Raw genomic sequence first — 27,873 nt, forward strand, 5'->3', positions numbered from 1 at the left:
CCTCACCATCACTCCACACCATAACCCGCATCACTGCCAACTTTTATTCTAAACAACACCCAGGGCCAGCGTGTCCCCGACTGGGGAACCTCATCCCGGCCTGGGCGCATTCCCAGGACCCCCATCCCGAGGTCCTTCCTCATTTCTTCGCCTGCACGTGGGCGCAGTCGTACTTTCCACGCACCACGGTGAGTTTGACGCCGGGCAGGTCCTGGGTGCGCCCACCCTGCACCAGCACAACGTGGTGCTCCTGCAGGTTGTGGCCCTCGCCGGGCACGAAGGCGATTACCTCGCGGCCTGTGCTGAGACGCACCCGTACACACCGGCGGTTCGCCGAGTTCGGCTTCTTGGGCTTTCGGATCAGGTTCTTCAGCACCACCCCCTTTATCTGGGGGCGGCCCAGGGTGGGCCCCAGTTTGCGGGGAGGGGGCGCGGGGCGGCCCTGCCGGTGCATCTGGTTCAGAGTGGCCATGGCGGCGGATGGAGGAGGGGGCGGCAGCGAGGGAAGGAGCAGCCGCGGACCTGCGGGGGCAACACGGAGAGGGGTCAGGGGGTTTTGGCGGGGCGGCGGGTTTTGGGGAAGGGGGGCGATTTACGCACTGCATCGGGGCAGCGAGGCCGCGGTCCTGAGCGCGGCGCGGAGCGACATCTCCAAGGCTCTGAGGGGAGAACGCACGGTCAGAACTGCCTGAGGAGGGCGCCGGCGACCGGGGGGGAGCGGCGGGACCGGAGCCGCCACGTTCCCCGCGCTGCGCCGCCATCTTACCCGGATCCGAACGCGCCGCGCTGCGATTGGATAGCGGGGATGCCAATCCCCGTGATTTGTGCGGTGATTGGTTAGACTACCGCTTAATCCCGCCCCGATCTCTGGGGGGGGGTGACAGTGAGGAGACCGACCCCCTCAGCATCAACTTCCGTCTTAGGCCCCGCTCCCCGCCCTAAACCCCGCCTGTTCTGCAGCCAACCCCGCCTCTCCCGCCCTAAACCTCACCCCCAGCCGCCCTCCCCGCCCATATTCGGCTCCTCTCCGCCCTAGGCCGCGCCTCTTGCCCACAGTCGGCTCCCCGGATTCCGCTCCTTGCCCATATTTGGCTCGCCACGCCCCTCCCGCCGTGGCTCCGCCCCTTGTGGGCGTGGTTTGTCGCCGCGGCGACGCGGCCGTGGGAGGACCCGGATGTGGCTCCATCCCAACATGGCGGCGGCGGCGGCCGAGTGAGGCCTTAGGGGGTCCGGGGGGCGCTGAGGGCGCTCGGGAGGAATTTAGGGGATTTCGGGGGGAACTGAGGTTTGGAGACCGTCCAGGGCCAAGGAATTCTGTGATGATGGAGGTGGGGGGTTGGCGGTGGGTTTGGGGGCAATTCGGGGCTCCCCAAACCCCCGGGGGGGCGGTGGCAAGAGCCTTTGGAAACCCTGGAATTCCCGGAGAACAGCGGGATGTGGATCTAACCGCCCCTCGCCCTAAAAACACCCCAAAAAGGGGAGTTTGGGGGTGATCCTGAGGGAATTCCGTTCCTCCCGTGCAGCACTTTTCCCGAAGGACCCGGAATGCAGAGCTGAGGCAGGAAAGTTTTCCCTTCGTGGCAGGTAGGAAACGGATCCGGAATTAATTCCCAGAATTTTTTATCCTACGGAGATTTGGGGGTCTCCTCCGCACGCTCCCATCCAGCCCCAGAGCCCTGGGTTCGATTTTTTCGGCGTTTCCTGTGGATTTGGGTCAGGGACTCCAAGGCAGACGGGCACTGGGATTCCTCAGGAATGTCCTAACTCCTCAAAAACAGCGTTTTCCCCCAGTTTTGGCGCAGTGGGAAGGGAAATCGCCATTCTCAATGTTCTTGGTGGTATTCCTGTCGCCGTTCCTCAAAGGAAAAGGAGAAAAAAATACCAGAAAGAGCTTCTGGATTTGGACTTTTAATTGTGTTTTGGCTGTAATTTAGTGAAGTTTGAAATAAGTAATGGTGGGAGAGAGAGACTGAGCCACAACTGGCTTGGAAATAAGTGGAAATTGGGTTTATGGGGAATATCCAGATGTGGAAAAGATCCAACAATCCTTTGGAAATGGCCAAAAACTTCCCCCTCCCGCCGTTCCCTGTTGGGGTTTGGGGGTAAAAGGTGGGAATTTGGTCATCAATATCTCGTTAACAGCTGCGGGACGAGCGGGAATTGATCCGGATTTTCCAGGAGGAAATTCCAAGGATATTCCTGCCCGTGGCTTTAATTAATCTTTTAATTTGTTCATTCCCATGGGATAAGACCTGGGTTCCCTGGAGCCCTGGGAGGAATACTTGGGTTTTCTGGGGGTGTTTCCGAACCAGCCTCAGGAGGGATTTGCCGTTTTCCTGGATTTTAGTGGATTGTTATGCATGGACAGCATTGTTACTGATTAATTGGATCATCTTTAATTGGCCCTTCCTTTGCCCGGAGCCCGAGATTCCCGACATTCCTCCCTCCCTCCCTCTCCCTAAACTTCCAGCTCCGAGGAAACTTCCTGCTGCAGGAAAAGAGCTGAATTCCACTGGAATATCTCTTTTTCCTCTTTCTTTTACACTTTTTTCCTTCTTCTCCCCCTTCTCCTTTTTTCTTTTTCCACTCCTTTCTCCTTTCCCTCCTTTCCCTCCTTTCCCTCCTCTCCCTCCTCTCCCCTTTCCTGCTTTTCCCAGCGACCACGGAAGCTTTGAGCAGTTGATTCCCTTCTCCCAGGAGTTCAGATCTCCCGATTCCCTTCCTGGAATTTTTCCCCCAAGGAGGAGAACGTCCTCCTGGGTCACCAGATTCCTGGAATTCCGGGATTCCTCCTGGGCAAAGGCCGACACTTCTCCTCCTCTTCCTCCTCCTCCTCTTCCTCTTCCTCCTCCTCCTCCTCCTCCGTCTCCTCCGGCAGATCCAGCTGGGCCAGTCCAACCCGCCTTTCCCAGCCGGAGCGCTCCGGTCCCGGCCTTTCCAGCCTCCCTTTCCCGGGAATGTGACCCCATTGGGGGAATCCCAGGATTCCAGCCCGGGGGATTCACCCATAGGTTCGGGACTGCCCGGCACCCCTTCCTGGATTTTGGGGTTTCTTAAGGAAAACAACACCTCAGAGCAACCCCAGCCTGCTCCCAGCAGGACCTGACTGGGATTTTGGGGCTCCAGAGCAGCTCTGGCACGCGAAAAGCTCCAGGGATCATCGGGACCACCCGTGAAGTTCAGGAAAACGCGCTTTTACCGATTCTGCCGGAATTCCAGGAGTTCTCGGGACGCTTTGATCTGTCCCTGCTGCGTTAAGGAGCTGCTTCCTGAGGATCCCAAATTCCCCCCAGGGGCTCTGGAGGTGGAAGTTTTTCATGGAAGATGTGGAATTGGAGGGTTTTGAGTCTCTTCCTGTTCTGGCTGACACCAGGAAAATAATTCCCCAAGAGGAAAAAACTGGCTCAGGGATTTTCCAGCGGAGACTTTGGCTGTTCCCTCTTTTTCCCAAAAGGATCAAATCCAGCATGAGTTCAGGATTCAGGGAACTCTAGGGGAAAGAACCCGGGAATAAGCAGTGGGAAGACAAGGTAAGTTTTCCATCTGGTTGAATTTTCTCACCACGTTCCCCCAGTGGGATCTCGGGAAGGCTCCGGAGCAGAGATTCCCTGGGAATCCCTTTGGGATCCCTTGGGATCAACCCCAGCTCTCCCTGGGACCTCTCCCCGTCTTCCTGGGGCTCTCTGCTACCATAGGGGCCCACCTGGAATTTTAGGGGAAAATAGAGCAATTTGGGGCAAAGAGAGGAGAGATGGGATGGATGGACCAGCTCCACGCAAGGGAGAAAAAAGTGGGAATATTGGAATTTGGGAAGCGGGATGAAGCCAAGTGCCGTGTCTGGAATGCCATGCTGCCACCCTGGGTGTTTGCTTTCCTGAAATTCCTGCAGTTCTAGTCTGAAAATCCTGAAATTTGCTGAAAATCCCATTGCAATCCCTTCCTGGACACTCTCCTGCCCAGTAATATCTGATTTTCCTGTGCTTGGGGTTTATGGGAAGGCGTGAAGCGCTTCTGGGCGCCTTTTTCTCCCTTTACTTTTCCCTTTGTTTTTCATCCTGAAGCTGCCAGCACGATTCCCACCAGGACACAGCCAAAATGCCGCTGGTTTGGGGGGAATTTGGGGAATTTTGTGGGGAGTTTTAGGGAAAATACAAAAATATTCTGCCCAGTGTGGACTCGGTTCCTCGTTAATTGGTGACGAATTAAACCCCACTGTGATCCCAGGAATGCGACCTGGGAAGGGCTGAGGAATAAGTTCACCCTCTCCTGGCCCCCATCCCACCCTCTGAAATTCTTCAGGACCCCTCTGCCCCTGCCAAGTGCCACCAGTTTTTCCCCAACTGTGCCAAAAAAAGGGGGATTTTCAGGGTGAAATCCTGGGGATTTGGTGTCCAGAGGTCCTGGATGCTGCACCTCCCCAGCATTCCGGCTGGCCTGGATCATCGGTGGATCTCCCCTGGAAGTCCCGGCAGGAAAAGCCCAAATGCAGCAGATTTTAATCCTCCCGCTCCAAATTCAGCTGCAATTTCCCCAAACCAGGAGAATTTTCCATCCAAAGCCAGGATTTTGGCAATCCAGGGAGGATCCTGGCAGTGTCCTGGAAAGGTGGAAAGAGGGATCAGCCGAGGATGAGCAGGGAAAATGGGGAACATACGGAATTCCGACAGTTTGTGACTGGGCCCGAAGTGGAGGTGAAAAACTTCCATAATGGATCATTGATTTAAGGGGAAAACTTCAAAGATTGGGAAAAATGGTGAGAAAACCTTGGAAGCGGTGGGATTCTGGAGCCTGGAAAATGGGATTGAGCTGAGGAGCCGGAAAAAAATGGGAGGAAACGGCAGGAAATTGGCACCGGGAAAAGCAGTGGAAGTGGGAAAAATGGATCCGCCCGGGATCTGCGGGATTTTGGGGCCATTCCCGGTGGGATTCATGGCCCCACTAGGATCACATTCCCAAAACTCTCCCAGCTCAGCTCATTCGGGGCCTGGAACCCACAGGAAAAACATGGAAAAACAGGGAATGGAATCAGCCAAACCTTGGGATTGTGCCCCATAGCACTGGTCCTTGTGCTGGGATCCACGCAAAGGGGATTTTTGTCGCTTTTTGAGGTGTTTTAAGGCTGTTTCTTGGTCTAGGTGAGGTAATCAATGGATTAATCCCATTTCCAAGTGGGAATTTCTAGTGCTCCTGGTGTTTCCAAGCTTGGAATTGGGGAAAAATGGAAGTAATTGGATAAAAGGGGGGATGTTGGACAAAAGTGACCAATGGATGGATAAAAATCATTCCAACAATGGAATTTTCGGGGCTGATCCCATTCCCACCCAATGCTTCTCATTTACCTCACCGTGACCCTGGGATTTTGGATCTGATCCCGTCCAACCCAACGCGTTTCACCCCAATGGCATTTCTAATTTATTTCATTCTAACGATGGGATTTGGGCGCTGATCCCGTTCCCGGTGACGTTCCCCATTGTAACACTGGATTTCGGGGGCTGTTCCCATTCCCGGTGACGTTCCCCGTTGTAACGCTGGATTTCGGGGCCCCATCCCATTCCCAGTGACGTTCCCCATTGTAATGCTGGATTTTGGGGACCAATCCCATTCCCAGTGACATTCCCCATTGTAACGCTGGATTTCGGGGCCCCATCCCATTCCTGGTGACGTTCCCCATTGTAACGCTGGATTTCGGGGGCTGTTCCCGTTCCCGGTGACGTTCCCCGTTGTAACGCTGGATTTCGGGGGCTGTTCCTGTTCCCGGTGACGTTCCCCATTGTAACGCTGGATTTCGGGGACCGATCCCGTTCCCAGTGACGTTCCCCATTGTAACGCTGGATTTCGGGGGCTGTTCCCATTCCTGGTGACGTTCCCCACTGTAACACTGGATTTCGGGGGCTGTTCCCATTCCCGGTGACATTCCCCGTTGTAACGCTGGATTTCGGGGCCCCATCCCATTCCCAGTGACATTCCCCATTGTAACGCTGGATTTTGGGGACCGATCCCATTCCCAGTGACGTTCCCCATTGTAACGCTGGATTTCGGGGGCTGTTCCTGTTCCCGGTGACATTCCCCGTTGTAACGCTGGATTTCGGGGCCCCATCCCATTCCTGGTGACGTTCCCCATTGTAACACTGGATTTCGGGGGCTGTTCCTGTTCCCGGTGACGTTCCCCATTGTAACGCTGGATTTCGGGGGCCCATCCCATTCCTGGTGACAGTTCCCATTTCCCTTGTCCTAACACTGGGATTTTGGGTCCCGATCCCGTTGCCAGGAGCGCATCCCGGGCCATGTTCTCCAAGAAGAAGAAGCGGGTGGAGATCTCGGCGCCGTCCAACTTCGAGCACCGGGTGCACACGGGGTACGACCCCTCGGAGCAGCGCTTCACAGGGCTGCCCCGCCAGTGGCAGGGGCTGCTCGAGGAGTCCGCCCGGCGCCCCAAACCCCTCGTGGACCCCGCCTGCATCACCGCCATCCGCGGGGCCCACAAGGTGTGGAAAACCGGGAACGTCGGGAATTCGGGGGGGGGGGGGGGTATGGGGTGGGGAGGGCGTGGCCGGGTCACCATTCCGGGTTTGGGGTCTTGGAGGAGGTAACGGGGTTCTGGGTGCTCTTTGGGGTTGAACTGGGGGCGGTTTGGGGGTCTGGGGGCAAGGGAATTCTGGGGTCATTCAATATTCTGAGGGAATTTGGGGGTCATGGAGCAGCAAGGTGTGAGCTGGGTCCCCATCCCTTTCCTGCCTCCGAAAAGACAAACGTGGAGGTCACGGACATGGGGATTTTGGGATCATGGGGCAGGGATGGGGGAGGTGGGGGCTCATTCCGTCCCCGGGGTGGGTTTGGGGGAATAACTGGGAGGAATTTGGGGGTCTTGGGGCAGGGAATTTCAGGATAATGGGGAAGGGAGGCAGTAGATGGGTCCCTACCCTTTTCCCACCCTCCCAAAAAGCCACACTGGGGGGAATTTGGGGATCATGGAGCAGGGAGGTGGCAGCTGGGTCCCCCAGGACAGGGACCAGCCAGGTGAGAGACCCTTCCCCATACCTGGAACCAGCCCATCCCATGGGAACACGGGATCATTCCCACCTGATCTCTTCCCCATCATGTGTGTCCTCATTTGTTTAAGTCCCCAAATTGTCCCCCATTTCCACATCCTCCCATGTTCCCACATGCCCCACTATTCCCACATCCCCCACATTCCCACATCCACCCGTTCCCACCTCAGTTCTGATGTCACCCAATTCCTGCCCCATCAAACCGGCCAGTGTTTTGGGACCCTCCCGGTGAGGCCAGACTCCAATCCCTGGGGGGCACCCAGGGATCGTTTTGGGATCATTTTGGGATCTGGGAGTCTCCCCGGAGGGACATCCCAGCCAAGCCCCCTCCCCTCTGCCCATCCTGCCATCCCCCTGCAGCCGTTCCATGTCATCTTTCTGTTGGTTTTTTTCGTTTTTTCCCCTGTTTTCCCCATGTGTCCCACCCCCCCCCCCCCCCCCCCCCGCAGCCCATCGTGCGCGGCTCCAAAGGGACCCAGGATGGGACCCCTGGGGGCCGGGATGGGACCCTGGCGTGGCTCCTGGACGAGCTGGAGGCCGTGTCCGTGTCCCGCTCCAACTCCCTGCGCCGGGACAGCCCCCCCTGCCCCTCCCGGCACCCCCCGGAGAACGGCCTGGCCCCGGGACCCCCCCCCTCTCGCCCGGAGCCCGGCAAGAGCCGCCGTGGGGATCTGGAGCCAAGACGCCCCCAGTGCCGGGAGCGGGAGGATCCCAAAACCGCGGCCGGGCAGGAGCCTCCTCGCCCGCACCCCCCCGGGGGTCGCCCCAAATCCAGCTCGGCCGGAGAGGGGCCCCCCCGGCCCCCGCCCCGCGAGCAGCGCCCACTCTCGGGGCCCGACCTACGGCCCCCCGACATTCCCGGTGCTCCTGGAGCAGGGCTGAAGACGGCGCCCGGACGCCCCTTCCACACCTACCCCCGTGCCGACACCGACCCTGGCCGGGGGGGCAGTGCCCAGGTAAAGGGGTGTTCCCAGGCCCTTCCTCATCCTCCTCTTCCTCTTCCTGCTCTTCTGCCTCTTCTGGAGTGGGTTCTCTGCTCCTCTTCCTCGTGGCTTCCTGTGCTCCACTGGGATCATCAGCGGCTTCCTTCCCCGGGGTTACATCATTGGCTCTGGAGCGGTTTCCTCTTCTTCCTTTTCCTCTTCCTCTTCCCCACTGTGCTGCTCCTCAGAAGTGGTTCTTCCTCAGAAGTGGCTCCTCTGCTCCTCTTCTTCGCAGCTTCCCGGGATCGGGGTGTGCAGGGGGCTGCCACCTTCCCTGCCCAGTGCAGCTTCATCTTCCTCTTCCTCGCTCGGTCTCTTCCTCCTTGGAAGCAGCTCTTCCACTCCTCTTCCTCGCAGCTTCCCATGTCCTGATGGGAATCGGGGCAGCCAGGAGGCCACCGGCTCCACGCTTCCTTCCTGGTGCTGCAGCCGTGGCTCTGGAGCGTCTTCCTCTTCTTCGTCCTCTTCCTCACCCAGCCCTTCCCTCCGACCTCCACCTGGAGGCCCCAGCGCTGGCCCTCGCCATTCCCACGGGAATTCCAGGGGCTGATGCCCCTCTCCCCTGTCCCCACAGGCCGAGCACCGCCCGGGACGGCCGCAGGAGGTGACCCCCAACGGGCCGGTCCCCGCCGGCACTCCCGGTGCTTCCCACGCCCCCGGCCCCCCACGCCCCAAAGCCCCAGAGCCGCCTCCCCCTGGCCCGGAGCCCCCGGCCCCACGTCCGCCCGGCCCCGCACCCGCCCCAGCGGGGGGCCCCCAGCGCGTGTCCCACGAGCAGTTCCGGGCAGCGCTGCAAATGGTGGTGGACCCCGGCGACCCCCGCACGTACCTGGACAACTTCATCAAGATCGGCGAGGGCTCCACGGGCATCGTCTGCATCGCCACCGTGCGCGGCTCCGGCAAGCTCGTGGCCGTCAAAAAGATGGACCTGCGCAAGCAGCAGCGACGAGAGCTGCTCTTCAACGAGGTCAGGGCGGGGGGCAGCCTTGGGGACCCCTTGAGAGCCTTGGGGACGCCCTTGAGAGCCTTGGGGACTTCATAGAGGCCCTTCAGAGACCCTCGGGAACCCGTCAGGAGGCTCTTGGGGACCCTTGGGGAGAGAACTTTGGGGACCCTTGGGGGGAGAACTTTGGAGACCCTCAGGATCCCCTTGGATGCCCTCAGGAAGCTCTCAGGGCCCCCTTAAAGCTCCTCGAGGACCCCTTGGTGACCCTCTCAGGACCTCCCGATGCCCTGGGGACAGTCCCAGGGTCCCATGCCCATGTCCCCGTTCCCCCCCAGGTGGTGATCATGCGGGACCACCAGCACGAGAACGTGGTGGAGATGTACAACAGTTACCTGGTGGGCGATGAGCTCTGGGTGGTCATGGAGTTCCTGGAGGGCGGCGCCCTGACCGACATCGTCACCCACACCCGGTGAGGTGCCAGGGGGGAGGGTGACAGAGCTGACAGGGGTGATGGACAGCAGTGACAGGGGTGGTGACACTGCTGTCCCCCAGGATGTCAGAGGAGCAGATTGCGGCTGTGTGCCGCTCGGTGCTGCGGGCGCTCGCCGTGCTCCACGCCCAGGGCGTCATCCACCGCGACATCAAGAGTGACTCCATCCTCCTCACGCACGATGGGCGGGTAGGAACCCCCAAAAATCCCCCCAGGCCTTCCCCCCAATCCTTTGGGATCCCGCCCCGACCAGCCCCGTCCCCGTTGGCAGGTGAAACTCTCGGATTTCGGGTTCTGCGCCCAGGTGAACAAGGAAGTGCCACGGCGCAAGTCCCTGGTGGGGACCCCGTACTGGATGGCCCCTGAGCTCATCTCCCGCCTGCCCTACGGCCCCGAGGTGGGTCTGGGGGCTCGGGGGAGTTTTGGGGGTCCTGGGGTGCGTTAGGGAGTGCTTTGGGCAGGTTTCAGGGGGTTTGAGGTAGGTTTAGTGGGGTTGGGGCAGGTGTGTGGGCCCCCAAGTGCATCTCCTGCCTTCTCTACCACCCTGAGGTGTCTTATGGGGGGGTTGGGATGGGTTTAGGGTTGCCCAGGCTGGGTTTGGGGAGCACAGGGTGGGTTTGGGATGGGTTTAGTGGTGCCCAGGATGGGTTTAGGGTTGCCCAGGCTGGGTTTGGGGGTACCCAGTGTATGTTTGAGGGGCTTCAAGTGGCCCCCCTTCAAACCCCTGCATTCTGGATGCTGTGTATTTTGGGGGGGGGGGGGGCGGGTACAGAGTGGGTTTTAGGGGCTCCACCCAAAACCCCCACTCATTTTTGGGGTGACCCACCCTCCCCAGGTGGATATCTGGTCCCTGGGGGTGATGGTCATCGAGATGGTGGACGGGGAACCCCCTTATTTCAACGAGCCTCCCCTCAAAGCCATGAAGCTGATCCGGGACAACCTTCCCCCCCGGCTCAAGAACGGCCACAAGGTAACTCAGTGGGGGCTTCCCCCTTTCTGGGGTGTCCCAGGGGGTGTCTCACACCCCCCTCTCATTCCCCCCTAGGTGTCCCCATCCCTGAAAGGGTTCCTGGAGCGGATGCTGGTGCGGGACCCGGCGCAGCGGGCGAGCGCCCCGGAGCTGCTCCGCCACCCCTTCCTGGGGGTTGCGGGCCCCCCAGCCTGCATTGTGCCCCTCATGCGGCAGCACCGGCTGCGGTGAGACCCCCCCGCCCTGGGGGAGACCCCCTCGGGCCCCTCCTGCTCCTCTTCCTGCCCCTCCTCCTCGGCGGCACCCACAAACTAGAGCAGGACTGGGATGTTCCTGGGGGGCACCAGCCCCCCAACCTGTACTACTGAGCTGGGGACCCCACAGCAGAGATTTTGGGGGGGGGGGGGCAGCTGTTATCCTGGAGATTCGGGGGAGCAGGGGCTCATCCTGGTCCTCCCCGCCTTTGGGACCCATTTTGGGGCATTTCCCCTTTTGTTGTTGTTTTTATCCCCCTTTCTTCTACCCCCCTTGGGTACCGGGGTATGGCCCCCCTACATCTCCATGGGGGGGGGTCCCCAAAACTACAGCCCCCCCTCCCCCCACCACACCACACTACTGACTTGGGGTGTGTCCCCCCCGGGCCCTTCTCACCTGTTTTTGTTGATTTTGGGGTTTTTTTGTTGGTTCCTTCCCCCCGGAACTCCCCCCTGCCCCCACGGTTTTGTTTTTTAACAAAGTGATATTTATATGGTCGGGTTTTGTACCGCACGGGACGGGGGGGCCCCGGGGGCACACGGGGCCCCTCCCCCCAGATTACACGTGTCCTTTTGGACCCCCTGTGTGCTGCGTGGTTCTTTGGGGCTGAGGGGTACACGGCAGGGGGTACCTCCCACATCCCCATGGGGTAGGGGGCATGGGGACCCCCTTGTCCCATGCTGGGGGGGCTGGGGACCCCCCCATAAAGGACCCCCCAGGCAGGATCTGCTGCTTCCTCAGGGCTTTATTGACTGCACGGAGGGGGCAGAGGGGTGTGGCTGTGCCGACCGGTGGGATACGCGGGGTCTCCTCAGGGGCGTGTCCTTGGCACGGCTTGGCCCACACTGACTCGCATCGGCCAAGGTTGGAATGGCTTGGCATGGGTTGGCCCCTGATGGTGGATCTTGGCCAGTGTTGACTCGTGTTGACTTGTCTTGGCCAACATTGGCTCGTGTCGGCTCATCTTGGCTCACATCGGCATCTCTTGGCCAACTTGGGCATGGCTTGGCCCACATTGACTCAGGCTGACGCACGCTGATGGGTCTTGGCCCACCTTGACTCGCAGTGACCCATGCTGGCACATCTTGACCCACACTGGCTCCCGTTGACCCGCGTTGCCTCACATTGACCCACGTTGACTGACGTTGACCCGCATTGACCGACGTTGACCCGCGTTGACCGACACTGACCCACGTTGACCCACACTGCCTCATGGCCACTCCCATTGCCCGGCCTCAGCCCCCGCTCCCTGGTGCCGCCGCCCCGCCCCGCGCCACTGCTCACTTGCAGGTGCAGTAACACCCTTGGATGGCATCGTTCCAGTTTCCGAAGAGCCCCCGGCGCACCTCCTGCAGCCGCGGCACCGCGCCGGCAGTGAAGCGCTGTGACTTGCCCTCCTTGGCCTTCCGCGACCACACAGTCAGCTCGCACTTGGTGCCCACCACGAGGGAGGAGGCGCGGGCGGACCACCCAGTGGGCATGTAGGGCATGTCACTGCCTGGCGGCACCACCAGCACCTCCCCAGCGCAGCACTGGTCATAGTAGGGGCTGTTGTCGGCATACAGCTGGGCGCACACCCGGGTGCCATTGACTGGGTTCAGGTCCGCTGCTGTGGGGCACTGGGCCTCCACCCCCCAGCCCAGCATGGCCACTGTGGCCACCAGTGTCACCAGCAGCACCGACGCCATTGCTGTCGCCACGGTCACTTCCCGGGCAAAGCCTCCGCGGTCCAGTTATAGCCGGGCCCAAGGCCGGGGGTCCCGGCCCTCCTGGGAGGGGACCCAGGTGTGCGGGAAGGGACGCAGGTGTTGGGGGGGTCCCAAGGTCTTCAGACCCCCCTGCCATGGGAAGGGACACAGGTGTGCAGGAACCTCCCCCCAGGCTGCCCTCTGCAAGGGAGGCCCTGGGATCCCCCAAATCTGCACCCCCCCAAGGGGGGACACCAGGGTTGGGGATCCCCCGAAGTCTGCAGCCCCCCACAGGAGGGACCCAGGTGTTGGGGACCGCCCACCCCAGAGAGGGCTCCAGGTGTTCTGTCCCCCCCCACCTGGGAAGGGACCCAGGTGACCCCCCCGGTCCCCCCACCGTCACCACGGCCTTGGGGAGAAACCAAGGCCGGGCTGGGGCCCAGGTGCTCTGTATGCAAATGAGGGCATAATTAGCCATGGGGTTTTGTTGGTTAGCTCCGCCCCCTATTTGCATATACATGATCCCATCCTGGCCGTGCTGAGCTCCCTGCGACCATGGCAACCACAGGGGGCGGGGATTGGTGCCTCATTAGCATAGTCCAGACCCGCCCATATTGCGGGGTGGGGAGGAACAGACAGGGTGGGGGAAGCTCGGGGAGGCTCGTATGGGGCTGGGGCCCCCCCCAGGAAACGAAACCCCCCCAAATGACAGAGGGAACCCCCAGTCTGAGCCCAGCCCCAAACCGAGAGGGACCTCCCCCATTCACATTCGCATTTCTGCCCCGGGGGGGGCCACAGGTTTTTAATGTAAAAACTCGTGTTAAACACTGCGGGGGGGCCCGAGGGGGGCGGCTGGTGGTGGGAGGGGCGGCGTTTTGGGGAGGGGGGGAGATGGGGAGGAACTGAGGCATTTGGGGGGGAGGAAATGGGACTGGGAGGGAAATGGGGGGGCTGGGGCGGCCCCCCCAGGGTTATCCAGACCAGCCAGATAGGAACCCCCGCGTCGAGTTGGGGCGGGGAGCAGAGGCCACGGGGGGGGACACACGGGAGGGTCCCCAGGCATCCGGGGGGGGCCCCCCCTTTTTCCCCCCCTCCCCACGGGGGGGGGGCTTTTTGGGGAGGGGGGCTGCGGGTCTCGTGTCATCTGTGCAGAGATGTCGGGGGCGTGCGCGGGGCCCCCCCGGCCCGGCCGAAGGCACCGCGGGGGGGGCGGGCCGGGCACGCGCGTGGGGTGGGATGGGGGGGGCCACACAAATGTTGGGGCGCACACACAAGTCCCAAGTGCGCATCTCGGGGCGGGGGAGCACGCGTGGGGGGTGGGGGCACACGCGAGTCCCGGGCGAGTGTCCTGCTTTTGGGGGCGGGGAGGCCACAGGTTTCCGGACACGCCACGCGCGTGAGTCCCTGTTGCGGGGGCGGCCCCTGTCGCGGTGACCGCACATGTCGGGGGTCCCCACGCGGATTTTTCGGGGGGAAAGATTTGCATACAGGTACCCCCAGGGCGGGGGGATGGGGGGGGGGACACCTGGGGGAGTCCCAATGGCACCTGGTGGCACCCACGGGGGATCCCGAATGGGTCCGGGAGAGCACCCGGGCGAACTTGGGCGCTCCCAGGACGCCCCCCCACAAGAGCCGCCCGGGCTGCGTTTGGTCGCCCGGAACCACCCGGGGGAGCCGCCGAAGGGGGGTCCCGGGGGGGGTCCCAGTGAGTGCTGCCGAAGAAGGGTCCCAAGAGAGGGTCTGGGGGGGGGGGGGTATTCCCATCGTCTCCCCGTTCACACCGTGCTCTCCAGCATCCAGTGGGTGCTGCCGAACGAGGGGCGCAGGGGGGGCCCCAGGGGGCTCCCCTCGGGCGCGTCCAGCCGCGGCAGGGACCCGTGGCGCCGGGGCCGCGCCCGCCGGGGGTAGCTGTGGCTGGGGAACAACCCCCGCGCCCCCCCTGCCGCGGGACCCCCGCCCGCGGGCGGGGGCAGCGGAGGCAGCGGGGGCAGCTCGGGGGTCTCGGCGGGCCGGGGACCGCCGTTGGTCTGCGAGCAGACGCTGGTGAGCGCGGGCGGGGGGCGCCGCGCCCCCGCCGCCTTCCAGCGCGCCGTGAGGATGAGGATAAAGACGAGCACGGAGGCGGCGATGGCGGCGCCGATGACGATGATGACGGTGCCCCCCAAGAAGTGGGGCCGGGGGGGCGCGGCGCAGCCCGGGGGGGCGGCGGCCGTGGCGAAGGAGACGCAGCCGAGAGAGCGGGGGGCGGCGGGGGGGTCCCCGACCACGCGCAGCGCGGACACGCAGAGCTCGTACAGGCGCCCGGGGGCCAAGTCCCGCAGCACGAAGGTGCGGCTGGAGGGGGGTAACAACCTGGGGAGGGGGCGAGGGGGAGTCGGGGGGGGGGGCGAGACCCCGGCACTCCCCTTTCACCCCCCCGCAGGAAGCCGAAATCCCGCCCAGGACATTTCAAAGACACCAGAGACCCCCAGGATCCCCCAAGGATTTCCTCAATCCCTCCCCCAAACACCTCAAAGATTCTCCAGAGACCCCCAGCACCCCCCGAGTGCCCCTAGGCCCTCCCCAGGGATCCCCCTGATGTCCAGAATTCCCTTGATATCCCCCACATCCCCTCAGAGGCACCCCAGGACCCCCCAATACACACCCGAACACCTTCCCCAGAAGCCTCCAAGACCCACAGAGCCTTCCCAAGACCCCCCGAGCCCCCCCCAGCACTGCCCCAAACCCACTTGAGCTCCCCCCGGAGCCCCCAGGACCCCCCAGAGCCCCCCCAGACCACCCTGGAGCCCCACAGAACCTCCCAAGCCCCACCGGAACCTCCCAGAGACCCTTCCAAGGCCCGCCCCAAGGCCCCCCAGCCCCCCCGGGGACATACCCCCGGCCCCCACCTGTAGACGAGGGCGTCGTCGGCTGAGCTGTTGTACTGGATCTGCACCATGCGCACGCCGGGCACGTGGCGCTGTGGCAGCCACCGGATGCGCGCCGAGGACCCCGTCACCTCCGCTGCCACCACCCGCCGCTCCCCAGGCCCCCCCCAGGTGTCATTGCCGCCCGCCTGGGCCATATCCGAGGGGCCGGGCCCTGCCTCGGCAGCCGCGGCATCGCCATCCCCATCCCGTCCCCGCGGCACCGGCAGCGGCACCACCACAACGTCGACACGCGCGGCCGCCTCGCCCGCGGCGTTGGCGGCCACGCAGGTGAAGCCGCCGTGGTCCCTCAGCGTGGCCACGCGGAGCTCCAGGGAGCCGTCGGCGCCCACCAAGCGCCGGGAGCCGTTCTGCACCACACGCCCGTCGGGGCCCAGCCAGTGCAGCGCGGGCGGCGGGTCCCCGACGGCGGCGCAGCCCAGGCGCAGCGGCTGCCCCTCGGTGACCGCGGGTGGGTGCGCGGCCGCGGCGGTGACAGCGGGGGCCCGGCAGGTCAGCTCCTCCTCGGGCACGGCACCCAGCAGCCGCCCGGCCAGCGGCGCCGGTGTCGCGCAGGTCTCCAGGCGGCCCGGCTGGGCCACGCGGCGCAGCCACAGCAATTCGCAGTTGCAGTGCAGGGGGTTCCCCCCGGCCGCCAGCGCCGGCCCCGGCGGCCCCGGCACCGGCGGCAGCGCCCGCAGCCGGTTGGCCGTGAGGTCCAGCCTGGCCAGGCGCGGCAGCCGCGCCACGGCGCCGGCCGGCACCCGCTCCAGCAGGTTGTGGTCCAGCGTCAGCGTGGCCAGGCTGCCCATGGCGGCCACAGCGTCCCAGGGCAGCGCCGGGAGGTTGTTGTGCGACAGGTCTAGGTCCTCCACGGTGGCGGCGAAGGCGGCGAAGGCGGCAGCGTCGATGGCGGCCAGCTGGTTGTTGGCCAGGATGAGGTGGCGCAGGCTGGCCAGCCCGCGCAGCTGCGGCCCGCTCAGCGCCGGCAGCCGGTTCCCGTCCAGGTGCAGCGCCCGCAGCGCGCGCAGGTCGGCGAAGGCGCCGGGGGCGAGGCGGCGGAGCCCGTTCCGCGACAACGTCAGGTGCACCAGGCTGCTCATGTTGGCGAAGTCGGAGCGGCCCACGGCGCCGATGAAGTTGTCGGCCAGGCGCAGCTCCACGGCGCCGCGGTCCAGGCTGGGCGGCACCGCCAGCAGCCCCGTGCGGGCGCACAGCAGGGTCGGGCTGGGCGCGGCCGCGGGGCACAGGCAACGCGGGGGACACCGCGGCGACGGCGGCGACACCGGGACCCCCGCGCCGGACACGGCCCCCAGCACCACCAGCGGCACCAGCAGCTTCGCCATCCCCACGGCCGCGCCTGCAGGGGGGACAAGGGGGGTGGTGGAGCCCGACAGATCCAGAAAGATCCCAGCAGATCCCAGCACCGGGCCCCATGGGATCCCAACACAAGCCGCCGTATCCCATCGGATGCTGTCAGACCCCACCAGATCCCAGCAGATCTCCCTGCATCCCATCCCGTCACCCGGGATCCCACTGACCACCGTGAGATCCTGCGTACCCCCGCGGGATTCCAGGGGATCCCAGGGATCCCATCGGATCCTGTTTGTCCCATGAGATCCCACAACACGCCGTGAGATCCCAGGAGATCCCAGTGAGATCCCAGTGAGATCCCAGTGATCCCAATGACCCCAGTGAGGTCCCAGTGACCCCAGTGATCCCGGTGAGCTCCCAGTGAGCTCCCAGTTGTCCCAGTGATCCCATTACCTCCTCTCAGGGCTCCATGTTGGTCCCGTCCGGGCGTCGCCGCGGGGCCTGTGAGGACAGGGGACAGGCCAATACGGACCAGTATGGACCAGTACAGATTGCATATCCATCAGTACAGACCACTATAGATCCATATTCACCAGTATAAACCAGTACAGACCAGTACAGATTCACATTCACCAGTATGGACCAGTCCAGACCAGTCAGGCAGCACACAGCCCAGTACTGTCCAGTACAGCCCCGCACTGCTCCACACATCCCAGTACAGCCAAATCCCAGTCCAGTCCAGCCCACTTCAGCCCAGTATCCCCTGTGCACACCCCACAGTGTCCATTCCAAGCTAAAGTGGCCCAGCACAGCCCAGTATGGCCCAGTAGGAGCCAGTACAGAGACAATCCAGGCTGCACAGCCCAGCAAGGACCAGTACAAACCAGTACAGGCCTGTAATATGGACCAGCACAGCCCATTATAAACCAATACAGCCCAGTATAGACCAGAATGATCCAGCACAACCCAGTAAGCCCTGGTATGGCCCACTGCAGCCTGGCATGGACCAGTATGGGAAAGCACAGCCCAGTATAGACCCAGACCAGACCAGTATGGTACAGCACCACCCAGTAAAGACTGGCATATTCCAGCATGGCCCAGTACATCCCAGCACAGCCCAGTACAGTCCAGTACAGCCCAGTGTAACCCAGTACATCCCAGCATGGCCCAGTACATCCCAGCGTGGCCCAGCACACACCAGCGTGGCCCAGCACACACCAGCATGGCCCAGCACAGCCCAGTGTAACCCAGTACATCCCAGCATGGCCCAGTACATCCCAGCGTGGCCCAGCACACACCAGCATGGCCCAGCACAGCCCAGTGTAACCCAGTACATCCCAGCATGGCCCAGCACATCCCAGCATGGCCCAGCATAGCCCAGTATAACCCAGTACATCCCGGCATGGCCCAGCACAGCCCAGTATAACCCAGTACATCCCAGCATGGCCCAGCACAGCCCAGTATAACCCAGTACATCCCAGCATGGCCCAGCACAGCACAGTATAACCCAGTACATCCCAGCATGGCCCAGCACAGCCCAGTATAACCCAGTACATCCCAGCATGGCCCAGCACAGCCCAGTATAACCCAGTACATGCCAGTACAGCCCAGTACATCCCAGCATGGCCCAGCACAGCCCAGTATAACCCAGTACATCCCAGCATGGCCCAGCACAGCCCAGTATAACCCAGTACATCCCGGCATGGCCCAGGACAGCCCAGTATAACCCGGTACATCCCGGCACGGCCCAGTACAGCCCAGTATAACCCAGTACATCCCAGCATGGCCCAGCACGTCCCAGCATGGCCCAGCACAGCCCAGCATAACCCAGTACATCCCAGCATGGCCCAGTACATCGCAGCACAGCCCAAGAGCCCAGTGTGGCCCAGCACAGCCCAGTATGGCCCAGTACAGGCCAATGCAGACCCAGTACATCCCAGTACAGCCCAGTACAGCCCAGCCCATCCCAGCTCCCCCACCCTACCCGGCCATACCTGGGGGGGCTCAGCCCACGGACGCTCCCATCGCTGCTCCGGGGGGGGGGCGGGGGGGCCGGGCCTCGCCCTACCGGGTGGGCATCGGGAGGGACACCGGGAATGGGGGGAGGAACCTGGAATGGGGGGGGAAACCGGGAATTGGGGCGGGGGGGGGCACCGGGCCCGGCGGCACCGGGGATGGGGAGGAGCGATGGGGAGGGATGTCGGGAATCACCGGGATACCGGGATGGGATTGGGGGGGGGGGGGGGAGAGGGGACCGGGATGGGGCGGGGAACACCTGGATGCGAACCGAGATGGGAACCGGGATGGAGGGAGCGGGAGGCGGGGATGGATCCGGGATGCGGGGATGGGAACGGGGATGGGAACCGGGATGCGCGGGGATGGATCCGGGGATGGATCCCGGGAGCCGCTGCCGGGCTGGCGGTGCCGGGGGTGCTGGGGGTGCCGGGGGTGCAGAGGGTCCCGGAGCAGCCCCGGAGCCGCCGCCCCGGAGAGGCCCCGGAGAGGCCGCGGCCGCCGCTCGGAGCCGCAGAACCGGCGGGGCGGGGCCGGGCGGGGCCGGGGCGGGGCCGGAGGGGCGGGGCCGCGGGACGGAGAGATGGACACGGGGACACGGACGGAGGAATGGACACAGGGATGGACACACGGACACAGGGATGTACCCAGGGACACACGGACAGACCCATGGGAGGACCCACGGACACAGAGATGGACACATGGACGGACCCACGGACGGACACACGGAGACACGGACGGACACATGGATGGACCCACAGACACACGGACAGAGACAGGGACACGCGGGCACAGGGATGGACACATGGACAGAGCCAGGGACACACGGATGGACACAGGGACAGACCCATGAACGCACCCACGGACGGACCCACGGACACGCGGCCCCTTCAGACCCCACCAGTCCGTGGGACCCCTCCCCGTGCCCCCCAGTTCTCCCCCAGCCCCTTTGTCCTGTCCCCCCAGACCCTCTCTGCCACCCCCCGGGCCCTTCCCATGGACAGACGGACACTCAGACAGGTGGACACATGGACACACGGACAGATGGACACACGGACACACATACACGGACACACAGACACACGGACACATGGACACACGGACAGATGGACACACGGACACACATACACGGACACACGGGACACACGGACACATGGACACACGGACAGATGAACACACGGACGCACAGATACAGGGACACACGGGACACATGGACAGATGGACACACGGACACACAGACACACGGACAGATGGACACACGGACAGATGGACACACGGACACACACAGACACACGGACAGATGTACGCACACAAGGATGGACACATGGACAGAAGGGACACTGGAGACGCTGGGACGCGCCGGAGGAACGCTGGGGACACTGGGAGACAGTGGAGGGACGCTGAAGACATTGGGGGGTACCGGCGCGCACTGGGGGTATTGTGACGCACTGGGACGGCACTGGGGGAACACTGGGGGACACTGGGGGGCACTGGGGGAACACTGGGTGGACACTGAGGCGCACTGAGGGAACACTGGGGGACACTGGAGGGGCACTGGGGGGCACTGGGGGACGCTGGGGCGCACTGAGGGAACACTGGGGGACACTGGGGGGGGCACTGGGGGGCACTGGGGGACACTGAGGGGACACTGGAGGACACTGGGGGGCACTGGGGGGCACTGGGGGACACTGGAGGGCACTGGGGGACACTGGGGGGGGCACGGGGGGCACTGGGGGACACTGGGGACACTGGGGCGCACTGGGGGACACTGGGGCTCACTGAGGGAACACTGGGGGACAGTGGGGGGGCACTGGGGGGCACTGGGGCTCACTGAGGGAACACTGGGGGACAGTGGGGGGGCACTGGGGGGCACTGGGGCTCACTGAGGGAACACTGGGGGACAGTGGGGGGGCACTGGGGGGCACTGGGGACACTGGGGGACACTGGAGGGACACTGGGGACACTGGGGGGCACTGGGGACACTGGGGGACACTGGGGGGACACTGGGGACACTGGGGGGCACTGGGGGGCACTGGGGACGGTCCGCGGGGCTCCCAGGCCCCGCCCCCGGCGCGGGCAGCGCGAGGCCTCGGGGCGTGGCCAGTGGAAGGGCGTGGCCTCTTGATTGACAGTTCAACTGAGGGGGCGTGTCCATCGCGAGGGGCGGGCCCAGCGCCGCGCACCCGAGGCCCCGCCCCCACCGCGCGCGCGCGCCCGCGCGGGGTCGTCCATTGGCCGCCGCGCGTGGTGGGCGTGGCCTCAGGGCCCCCCCCCCCCCCCGCCCCGCCCCGCCCTCCCATTGGCCCATTGGCGGCGGCGCCGTGACGCAGCGGCGCAGCGTGCGTGTCGTGCGCGCTGACGTTGCGCGGCGGCGGCGGCGGCGGTGGCGGCGGTGAGTGAGGGGCGGCCGCGACCCCCGGGACCCCCTGGGCCCGTGCGGATCCTGCCCGACACCCCCGGGACGGGACCCCCCACGCCCTCCAGGCCTCCCCCGGGCTCCCTGGGCCTTCCGTGGTCTTTCCCCGGCCCGGCCCCAGCGCCTGGAACCGGCCCCGGCCCCGCCGGGCCTGCGCCCCCTTCTCCCCCGCCCCGCGCTGAGAGGAGAACGGGGATGGGCGGGGGAGGGGGGAAGGGGCGTCCTGAGGGGGGCGGGGGAGCCCTGTCCCGGTGGGCGGACACCGAGGGGTCCCTGTGCCCGTGTGGGGTCCCTGCGATCGAGGGGGATCCCTGTGTTTGAGGGGGGGGGTCCCTGGTCCTTTTTGGGGGTCCCTGCCACCATGAGGGGTCCTTGTACATTTTGAGGGGGGCCCCTTGGAGACGGTCCCTGATCCCTTTTAGCGGTTCCTTGTCCCCTGGTGGAGGAGGGCCCCTGTCCCTGAGGGAGGGTCCTTGTTCTTCGTGGGGGTGAGGCCGTTTTGGGGGTCCTTGGTCCCTTTTGGGGGTCCCTGGTCCCTTTTAGGGATCCCTGTCCCCACAGGGGTGTCCCTGTCACCACGAGGTGGGGGTCCCTGCGGGAGCTGCCGCGCCCTGACCCCCCCGTCCCCTCTCTCCACAGGACCCTCCGGACCCTCCCCCGCGCTCCCAGCCCGGGGGTGCCCCTCGGCACCCCCCGTCCGCACCCCCCATGCGCTGCCCGGCCCGGGGGGGCCCCCCCGCCACGTGAGGGGGGGCAGGGCCGCCTCCCCTCTGCCCCCTGTCCCCGCTGTCCCCATCCCAGCCATGATGTTCCGGGACCAGGTGGGGATCGTGGCCGGCTGGTTCCGGGGCTGGAGCGAGTGCGAGCAGACGGTGGCACTGCTGGCGCTGCTCAAGCGCGTCACCCGCACCCAGGCGCGCTTCCTGCAGCTCTGCCTCGAGCACTCGCTGGCCGACTGCCCCGACATCCACTTGCTCGAGGCCGAGGCCAACAGCGCCGGTGAGGGGCCTGGGGGGCGGGGAGGGGCGTCCTCAAGGGGGTTACAGGTGGGTCTGGACGTCCTCATGGGATTCTGGGGGATTGGCTGGGGGGTTTTGGGGGTGTGGAGGGGGTTACGGGGGTTCTTGTGTCCCAGGGGTCCCCAGTTCCCGGCCCTGTGTGTCCCCTGTCCTGTTTGCCGTCTGTCAGCGGCCGCAGGAGCGGCTGAAGCTGCAGTGACCCTGCTGACCACGTGTGTGACCCTGTTTGTCCCTCTGTCCGCAGCTGCCATCTCGCAGTGGCCGCAGGAGCCAGCCGAAGCTGCGGTGGCCCTGCTGCTGGCCCACCTGCCGCTGCTGCAGCCGGGCAACGCAGCGGCCAAGGCCGAGTACATGAAGCGGCTGCAGAAGGTGCTGGCCGACGCCATCGAGAGCAACCGCTGCGTGGAGGAGTCGCGCCAGCTACTGTCCTACGCCCTCATCCACCCGGCCACCACAGCCGATGACCGCAGCGCGCTGGCCCTGTGGCTCGGACACCTGGAGGAGCGCCTGGCCCCGGCTGCACCCCCACCCCAGCGCCGGCCGCCGGCCCACGAATGGCCACCGGAGCCCCCCGAGCCCGGGGGGGGCAGCGGGAGCAGCAGCACGGCTGGAGGGGGGGCGTGGGCAGAGCAGCAGCACGGCCCGGGCACGGCCGCAGCGCCCCGGGAGAACGGACATCCCCCGTTCCAGCCCCCGGGAGGTACCGAGGGATAACGGGGGGAAAAGAGGGGAATGGGAGTAAAAAGGAGGGGAATGGGAGTAAAAAGGGTGGAAAAATGGGAGGAGAAAGTGGAAAGAAGGGGGTGGAATTGGGGGGAATGGGGAAAAAAGTGGGGAGAAGGGTGGGAGGGGTGGAAGCAGCGGGGAGGGGGGACAGGAAGGAGTGGGTGAGGGTCAAATGAGGGGGAAGGGGCTGGGGGAGAGAGGGGAGGGCCAGAGGAACCCTGGAGGTCACTGGGGGTGGGGGTTTGGGAAAAGGGGTCGGGGGCGTCTTGGGGGACGTGGAGAGGGGGCTGGGGGGTCCCGCAGCCTGGGGCGGGGCCTCTAGTGTCCTCCTCACCCTGTCCCCCCCTCTCCCCCCAGCCCTGCCGTGCCAGCTGCACCCCAGCCCCCTGAAGCGCTCGCTGGCCCTGGTGCCCGGCAGCCCCCAGCCTGGCCCAGGGGGTGACTGGGCGGGGTCGGGGGGGCCCGAGGACCCCCCCGCAGCCCCCCGGGGCCCCCCCCCGGCACCGTTCGGGGACCACGCACCGCTGTCCCCGCAGAGCAGCGTGGCCTCGTCGGGCAGCGAGCACACCGAGGAGCCTGGCGGGCGCAACTCCTTCCAGGAGGACGGCAGCGGCATGAAGGGTGGGCAGGAGGCTCTGGGGGGGCTCGGGGGGTTTCTGAGGGGCGTTGTCACCTCACGGCCCCCCCGTGCCCCCCCCAGATGTCCCCTCGTGGCTGAAGAGCCTGCGGCTGCACAAGTATGCGGCGCTGTTCGCGCAGATGAGCTACGAGGAGATGATGACGCTGACCGAGCACCACCTGGAGTCACAGGTGGGCACTGGGAGCACTCGGAGGGTGGTGGGACAGGACACCGGGGTCCCCGGGGCTGCAGGAGCGTCCTGTGGGCACAGGGGGGGCACTGGGAGGGCACTGGGCTGCTGTGGGAGGGTCCCCAGTGGTCCCTAGGGCATCTGGAGGGGGTCCGTGATGTCCCCAGTGTCACCAGGGCTACTGGGTATGGATTCTCAACATCCAGATCTTCCCGGGGGGTGTCCCCAACATTCCCTGGAGGGCTGTGACACCCTCGCAAGCTGTATGACCCCCCCAGCGACGTGTGACACCTCTGTCTCCCCCAGAACGTCACCAAGGGCGCCCGGCACAAGATCGCTCTGAGCATCCAAAAGCTGCGGGAGCGGCAGAGCGTCCTCAGGGCACTGGAGAAGGTCTCTGGAGGCACTGGGAGGGCAGTGGGGAGGGATTTGGAGGGACTGGGAGGGGACTGGGAAGGGATTGGGAGGGCACTGGTGGGGACTGGGTGGGACCGGGAGGCACTGGGAGGGAACTGGGCTGGTGTGGGGTGTCCCCAATATCCCAAGGGGGTCGCTGATGGATGGTTTGGGGTGGTTCCCAGTGTCCCCGGGGCTGGAGGGGGATGGTTCCCAGTGTCCCCAGTCTCCCTGGGCTGTGTCCCCGCTGTCCTGCTGGGGGGTGTCTGTGTCCCTGATGTGCCCTGGCCGTGTCCCCCCAGGACATCCTCGAGGGGGGCAATCTCTGGTCGGCGCTGCAGGAGCTGCAGCAGATCCTGGTCACCCCCATCAAGGCCTTCCGGCCCCCCCCCGGCTGCGCCCCCTCCCCCCGGGCCCCCTGACGGGGCCCCCCCCGACGCCTTCGCGCCCCCCCCGGCCCCCCCCCGGCCCCGACGCCGAGGCCCCCGCGGCGCCCGTCCCCGACGGGGACATCCCAGGGCAGTTCACGCGCGTCATGGGCAAGGGTGAGTGGGGGGGGATCCCGGGAGCCCCCTGACCCCCCCCTCAGGGGTGGGTTTGGAGTGGGCGTCCCCAGGTTTGGGAGGGGTCGGGGTCTGGGGAGAGGCCCTGGGGGTTTTTGTGGGGGGGGGTGCCCAGATTTGGGAGGGTTCAGGATTTGGGGAGGGGTCCCGGGGCATTTGAGGAAGGGTCCCAGGGTTTTTTGGGGTGAAGGTTCCAGAGTTCCAGAAGGGGTTCAGGGTTCTTGGGGGGGGTCCTGGGGTTGTTTTGGGGGTGTCGTGTGTCGTCCCCACCCACAGTGTGGACCCAGCTCCCTGGGTGTCCCAGGGTTTTGGGGTGGGATTTGGGGCGGTTTTGGGGTGATTTTGGGGGTTTTTTGGGCCCCCTGACCCCCCCACAGTGTGCACCCAGCTCTTGGTGTCACGGCCGGACGAGGAGAACATCACCAGTTACCTCCAGCTGCTTGAGAAGTGCCTGAGCCATGAGGTACTCTTGGGGTGGGGGGGGTCCTGGGGGGTCCTGTCCCCCTTCCCCCGACCCCAGAGACCCCCTCGTGACCCCCCCGGGCCCCCCCAGGCGTTCACAGAGACACAGAAGAAGCGGCTCCAGTCCTGGAAGCAGCAGGTGCTGAAGCTGCTCCGCGCCTTCCCCAAGAAGGGGCCCCTGGACGGCCCCCCCGGGTACCGGCCCCCCAAAAGGTACCTGGGGGGGTCCCCGTGCTGCTGGACCCCCCCGTGCTGCTGCACCTCCCCTGTGGCACTGCGACCCCCCCCTAAAAACCCACAGAACCCCATTTCCATCCCCCGTCTCCGATTCTGCCCAGGGTGGGGTTTAGGGGCTGCTTGGGACCCCCCCCTAAGGTGCTCCCCCCAGCCCAGTTTTGGGGGGTCTGACTGCTGCCCGTGTGTTCTGCACAACCCCCACTCTGGGGGGGCTCAGGGCATCACCCAACCCCCTGAAATTTGGGGAGATTTGAGGTGATTTGGGGGACTTTTCCCTCCAGGTGCCTTTTTTCTCTTCCCACCACAATTTGGGGGAGGGGTCAAAGGGGTCTCCATCCTCACTCCCCAGTTTGGGGGGGCTCTAAGCGGTCTCCCCCCCTCACTCCCCAATTTCCCTTTCTCCCCAATTTGGGGGGGGGTCTCACCCATTCTGGGGGGTTTTGGGGGGCCTGATCCATTCTGGGGGGAGAGCGAGGGGTCTCAGCTCCCTCTGGGGGCGTTTTGGGGGTCCCAGCCCCCCCTGACGCCTGTGTTTCCCCCCTCAGCTGGGCCTTTGGCTCCAACTCTCTCCCCATAGCTGGCTCTGTGGGGGGGGGGGCGGCGGGGGGGGGGCCGCCCCTTCGCGATGCCCCCCCGGGCCCTGCCCCCCCCCGCCCGCCTGGGGCTGCTGGGACCCCCCGGGGGGGCCCCGGCCCCCAGACCCCCCCTCGGAGCCCCCCCCTTGGGCACGCAGGGACGGCAGGTGGGTCTGGGGGGGGGGGAATGGGAGGGGTTTGGGGGGAAATGGGGATTTTGGGGAGGATTTGGGCGGCAGATGAGGATTTTGGGGAGGTTTGGGGGAGGATTTTGGGGGGGGGAGATGAGGCTTTGTGGGGAGGACTATGGGAGATGTTTTGGGGGAGAGATGAGGGTTTTTGGGAGGTTTTGGAGGAAGATTCTGGGGTGTATTTTGGGGAGGTTTGGAGGAGAATTTGGGGGAAGGATTTTAGGGGGGAGATGAGGATCTGGGGGAGAATTTGGGGGGGAATTTTTGAGTTTTATTTGGGGGGGGAGGGGGGGCACATCCACCTGTCCCTGCTCAGTTTTATTGGGGTCGGGAGTCTCTCTCTGCCCCTGGAGACCCTTTTGGGGGGGCTCCCCCCACCCTGGGAGTGCTGCCCCCCCCCGTGACCCCCTCGTTGTGCCCCCAGAGCCTTTGGTTTGGGGCCGGGGGGGGCCCGGGGGCGTCCCCCGGGAGCCGCGGGGCCGTGCAGAGAACGCACTCGCTGCCCGTGCACAGCTCAGCCCTGCTCGCCTTCCCCCAGGGTAGGGAGCCCGGAACTGGGCGGGGGGGCCCCGAAAGGGGGGAGGGGGGCCCAAAAATGGGGGGAGTGGCATCTGAAAAAATGACAAAAAAGCCCAAAAAAACAGAGAGTGAGCCCCAAAAATGGGGGGAAACTTCTGGTGTTGATCTCTGTGGGGTGGGGTTGGGTTGGGGGGGGGGGGGATGGGGTGGGGAGCACCCCAAAAATGGGGAGGGGGACCCAAGAAGGGTGGAGACCCAAAAATGGGGAGAGAGGCTCTAAAACTTGGGGGGGGGGAGGGAATCCCAAAAACGGGGAGAGTCCAAAATGAAGTGGGTGGGGGGAACCACTACCCTCGGGACCGGGGACAAACTCCGGGAGGGGGGTGGGGGGATATTTTGGGGCCACCCCCGACCCTTTTTTTGTCCTCCCTCCCCCCTCCCAGAGTGCCCCCCCCCGGGACGGACCTGGAGATCAACCCCACGCTGGAGTCGCTGTGTCTGAGCATGACCGAGCACGCGCTGGGGGGTACGGGGGGGACACGGGGGGGGGACAGGGGGCGATAGGGACACCGGGGGGGGGGGATGGGGACAAGCTGGGGGGTGCTGAGGGGGACAAGGTGGGCTGGGGAAACGGGGAAGGGCAGGAATTTGAGGGGGGGGGCACAAGATGGGGAGGGGATGGGGGGGGGAGGAATTTGGGGGTTCCCCGATGTGGAGGGGGGGGGCACAGAGGGGTCTCAGTGGATTTTGGGGACCCTCTGACCCCTCCCATGTCCCCCCCCCACAGACGGGACAGACAAAACCTCCACCATCTGATGGCGCCACTGCCCCCTCCCCAAGCCGGGGGGGCACATCTTTAACCCCCCCTCCTGCTCCAAACCCCCCTGGGGGGGTCCCCAAAACACCTGGGGGGGGGTGAACACCCACCCCCCACTGCTCGCGGGGTTTTGGGGGGTCCCCGGTGAGAGAGGGGCCCCCCCAGGCCGATGACCTCGCGGGGGGGTTGGGGGGGGGGCCATGACACTACAGGCGGGGCTTTTTTTTTGGGGGGTGGGGAAGCGGTGGGGGGTTGCGTTTCCCCATTTTTAAAAATCCCAGGATTTGGGGGATTTGTGGATTTTATTTCTTTTCATTGTTTTTTTTTTACTTTTTTTTTTTTTTTCTTTTTATGCCTCTTTATTATTATTATATTATTATTAATTAATTATTTCTGTCCTGGCCCCCGCGGGGGGGGGGGGGACGGGGGACACCCCCACCCCAAATTTAGGTACAACACCGGGCCCCCCCCCTCGGTACAGCCCCTCCCCCACCCACCCCTCCCCCCCCGCCCCCCCTCCACCCCCCCC

The 27,873-nt window shown here is 64.9% G+C and overlaps 5 protein-coding genes across 13 annotated transcripts; 2 read left to right on the forward strand and 3 right to left on the reverse strand.

The window, feature by feature from the left end:
• Positions 1 to 30: 30 nt before the first annotated feature.
• Positions 31 to 1,029, reverse strand: MRPS12 (mitochondrial ribosomal protein S12). Of its 2 annotated transcripts, none has more exons than XM_048320753.1 (3): positions 992 to 1,029; positions 601 to 659; positions 31 to 522 (listed from the first exon to the last, which is right to left on the reverse strand). In XM_048320753.1, the coding sequence occupies exons 1-3, from the start codon at positions 1,012 to 1,014 to the stop codon at positions 140 to 142; spliced, it is 465 nt and encodes a 154-aa protein (XP_048176710.1). In that variant the 5' UTR covers positions 1,015 to 1,029; the 3' UTR covers positions 31 to 139. The 2 variants fall into 2 exon arrangements, with proteins under 2 accessions (XP_048176710.1, XP_048176720.1); XM_048320763.1 differs by lacking the exon at positions 992 to 1,029 and adding an exon at positions 767 to 871.
• An 83-nt stretch (positions 1,030 to 1,112) lies between these two features.
• PAK4 (p21 (RAC1) activated kinase 4) lies at positions 1,113 to 11,270 on the forward strand. 7 transcript variants are annotated; one of them, XM_048320603.1, is made up of 10 exons: positions 1,113 to 1,212; positions 1,524 to 1,584; positions 3,294 to 6,485; positions 7,499 to 8,005; positions 8,607 to 8,999; positions 9,314 to 9,447; positions 9,531 to 9,657; positions 9,740 to 9,865; positions 10,304 to 10,438; positions 10,514 to 11,270. In XM_048320603.1, the coding sequence occupies exons 3-10, from the start codon at positions 6,285 to 6,287 to the stop codon at positions 10,667 to 10,669; spliced, it is 1,779 nt and encodes a 592-aa protein (XP_048176560.1). In that variant the 5' UTR covers positions 1,113 to 1,212; positions 1,524 to 1,584; positions 3,294 to 6,284; the 3' UTR covers positions 10,670 to 11,270. The 7 variants fall into 7 exon arrangements, with proteins under 7 accessions (XP_048176560.1, XP_048176580.1, XP_048176597.1 ...); XM_048320623.1 differs by having other exon boundaries at positions 3,455 to 6,485; XM_048320640.1 differs by having other exon boundaries at positions 6,269 to 6,485.
• Positions 11,271 to 11,420: 150 nt separating this feature from the next.
• Positions 11,421 to 12,746, reverse strand: SYCN (syncollin). Its single transcript, XM_048320776.1, has one exon. The coding sequence runs from the start codon at positions 12,379 to 12,381 to the stop codon at positions 11,974 to 11,976; it is 408 nt and encodes a 135-aa protein (XP_048176733.1). The 5' UTR covers positions 12,382 to 12,746; the 3' UTR covers positions 11,421 to 11,973.
• A 403-nt stretch (positions 12,747 to 13,149) lies between these two features.
• LRFN1 (leucine rich repeat and fibronectin type III domain containing 1) lies at positions 13,150 to 18,710 on the reverse strand. Of its 2 annotated transcripts, XM_048320561.1 has the most exons (4): positions 18,596 to 18,710; positions 17,055 to 17,102; positions 15,270 to 16,647; positions 13,150 to 14,733 (listed from the first exon to the last, which is right to left on the reverse strand). In XM_048320561.1, exons 3-4 carry the CDS (start codon positions 16,631 to 16,633, stop codon positions 14,157 to 14,159), a joined length of 1,941 nt encoding a protein of 646 aa, XP_048176518.1. In that variant the 5' UTR covers positions 16,634 to 16,647; positions 17,055 to 17,102; positions 18,596 to 18,710; the 3' UTR covers positions 13,150 to 14,156. The 2 variants fall into 2 exon arrangements, with proteins under 2 accessions (XP_048176518.1, XP_048176527.1); XM_048320570.1 differs by lacking the exon at positions 18,596 to 18,710 and having other exon boundaries at positions 17,055 to 17,129.
• Positions 18,711 to 20,979: 2,269 nt separating this feature from the next.
• SAMD4B (sterile alpha motif domain containing 4B) lies at positions 20,980 to 27,530 on the forward strand. Its single transcript, XM_048320579.1, is given in 15 exon segments — positions 20,980 to 21,006; positions 21,670 to 22,029; positions 22,294 to 22,749; positions 23,133 to 23,396; positions 23,476 to 23,585; positions 23,891 to 23,977; positions 24,283 to 24,385; positions 24,388 to 24,525; positions 24,921 to 25,006; positions 25,097 to 25,218; positions 25,788 to 25,841; positions 25,843 to 25,984; positions 26,433 to 26,547; positions 26,971 to 27,053; positions 27,315 to 27,530. Coding segments are annotated over 13 exon segments (1,932 nt in total). The 5' UTR covers positions 20,980 to 21,006; positions 21,670 to 21,833; the 3' UTR covers positions 27,030 to 27,053; positions 27,315 to 27,530.
• The last annotated feature ends 343 nt before the right edge of the window (positions 27,531 to 27,873 follow it).

This window comes from Corvus hawaiiensis, chromosome 1 (genome assembly GCF_020740725.1).
Source record: "Corvus hawaiiensis isolate bCorHaw1 chromosome 1, bCorHaw1.pri.cur, whole genome shotgun sequence".
Taxonomy (NCBI): domain Eukaryota; kingdom Metazoa; phylum Chordata; class Aves; order Passeriformes; family Corvidae; genus Corvus; species Corvus hawaiiensis.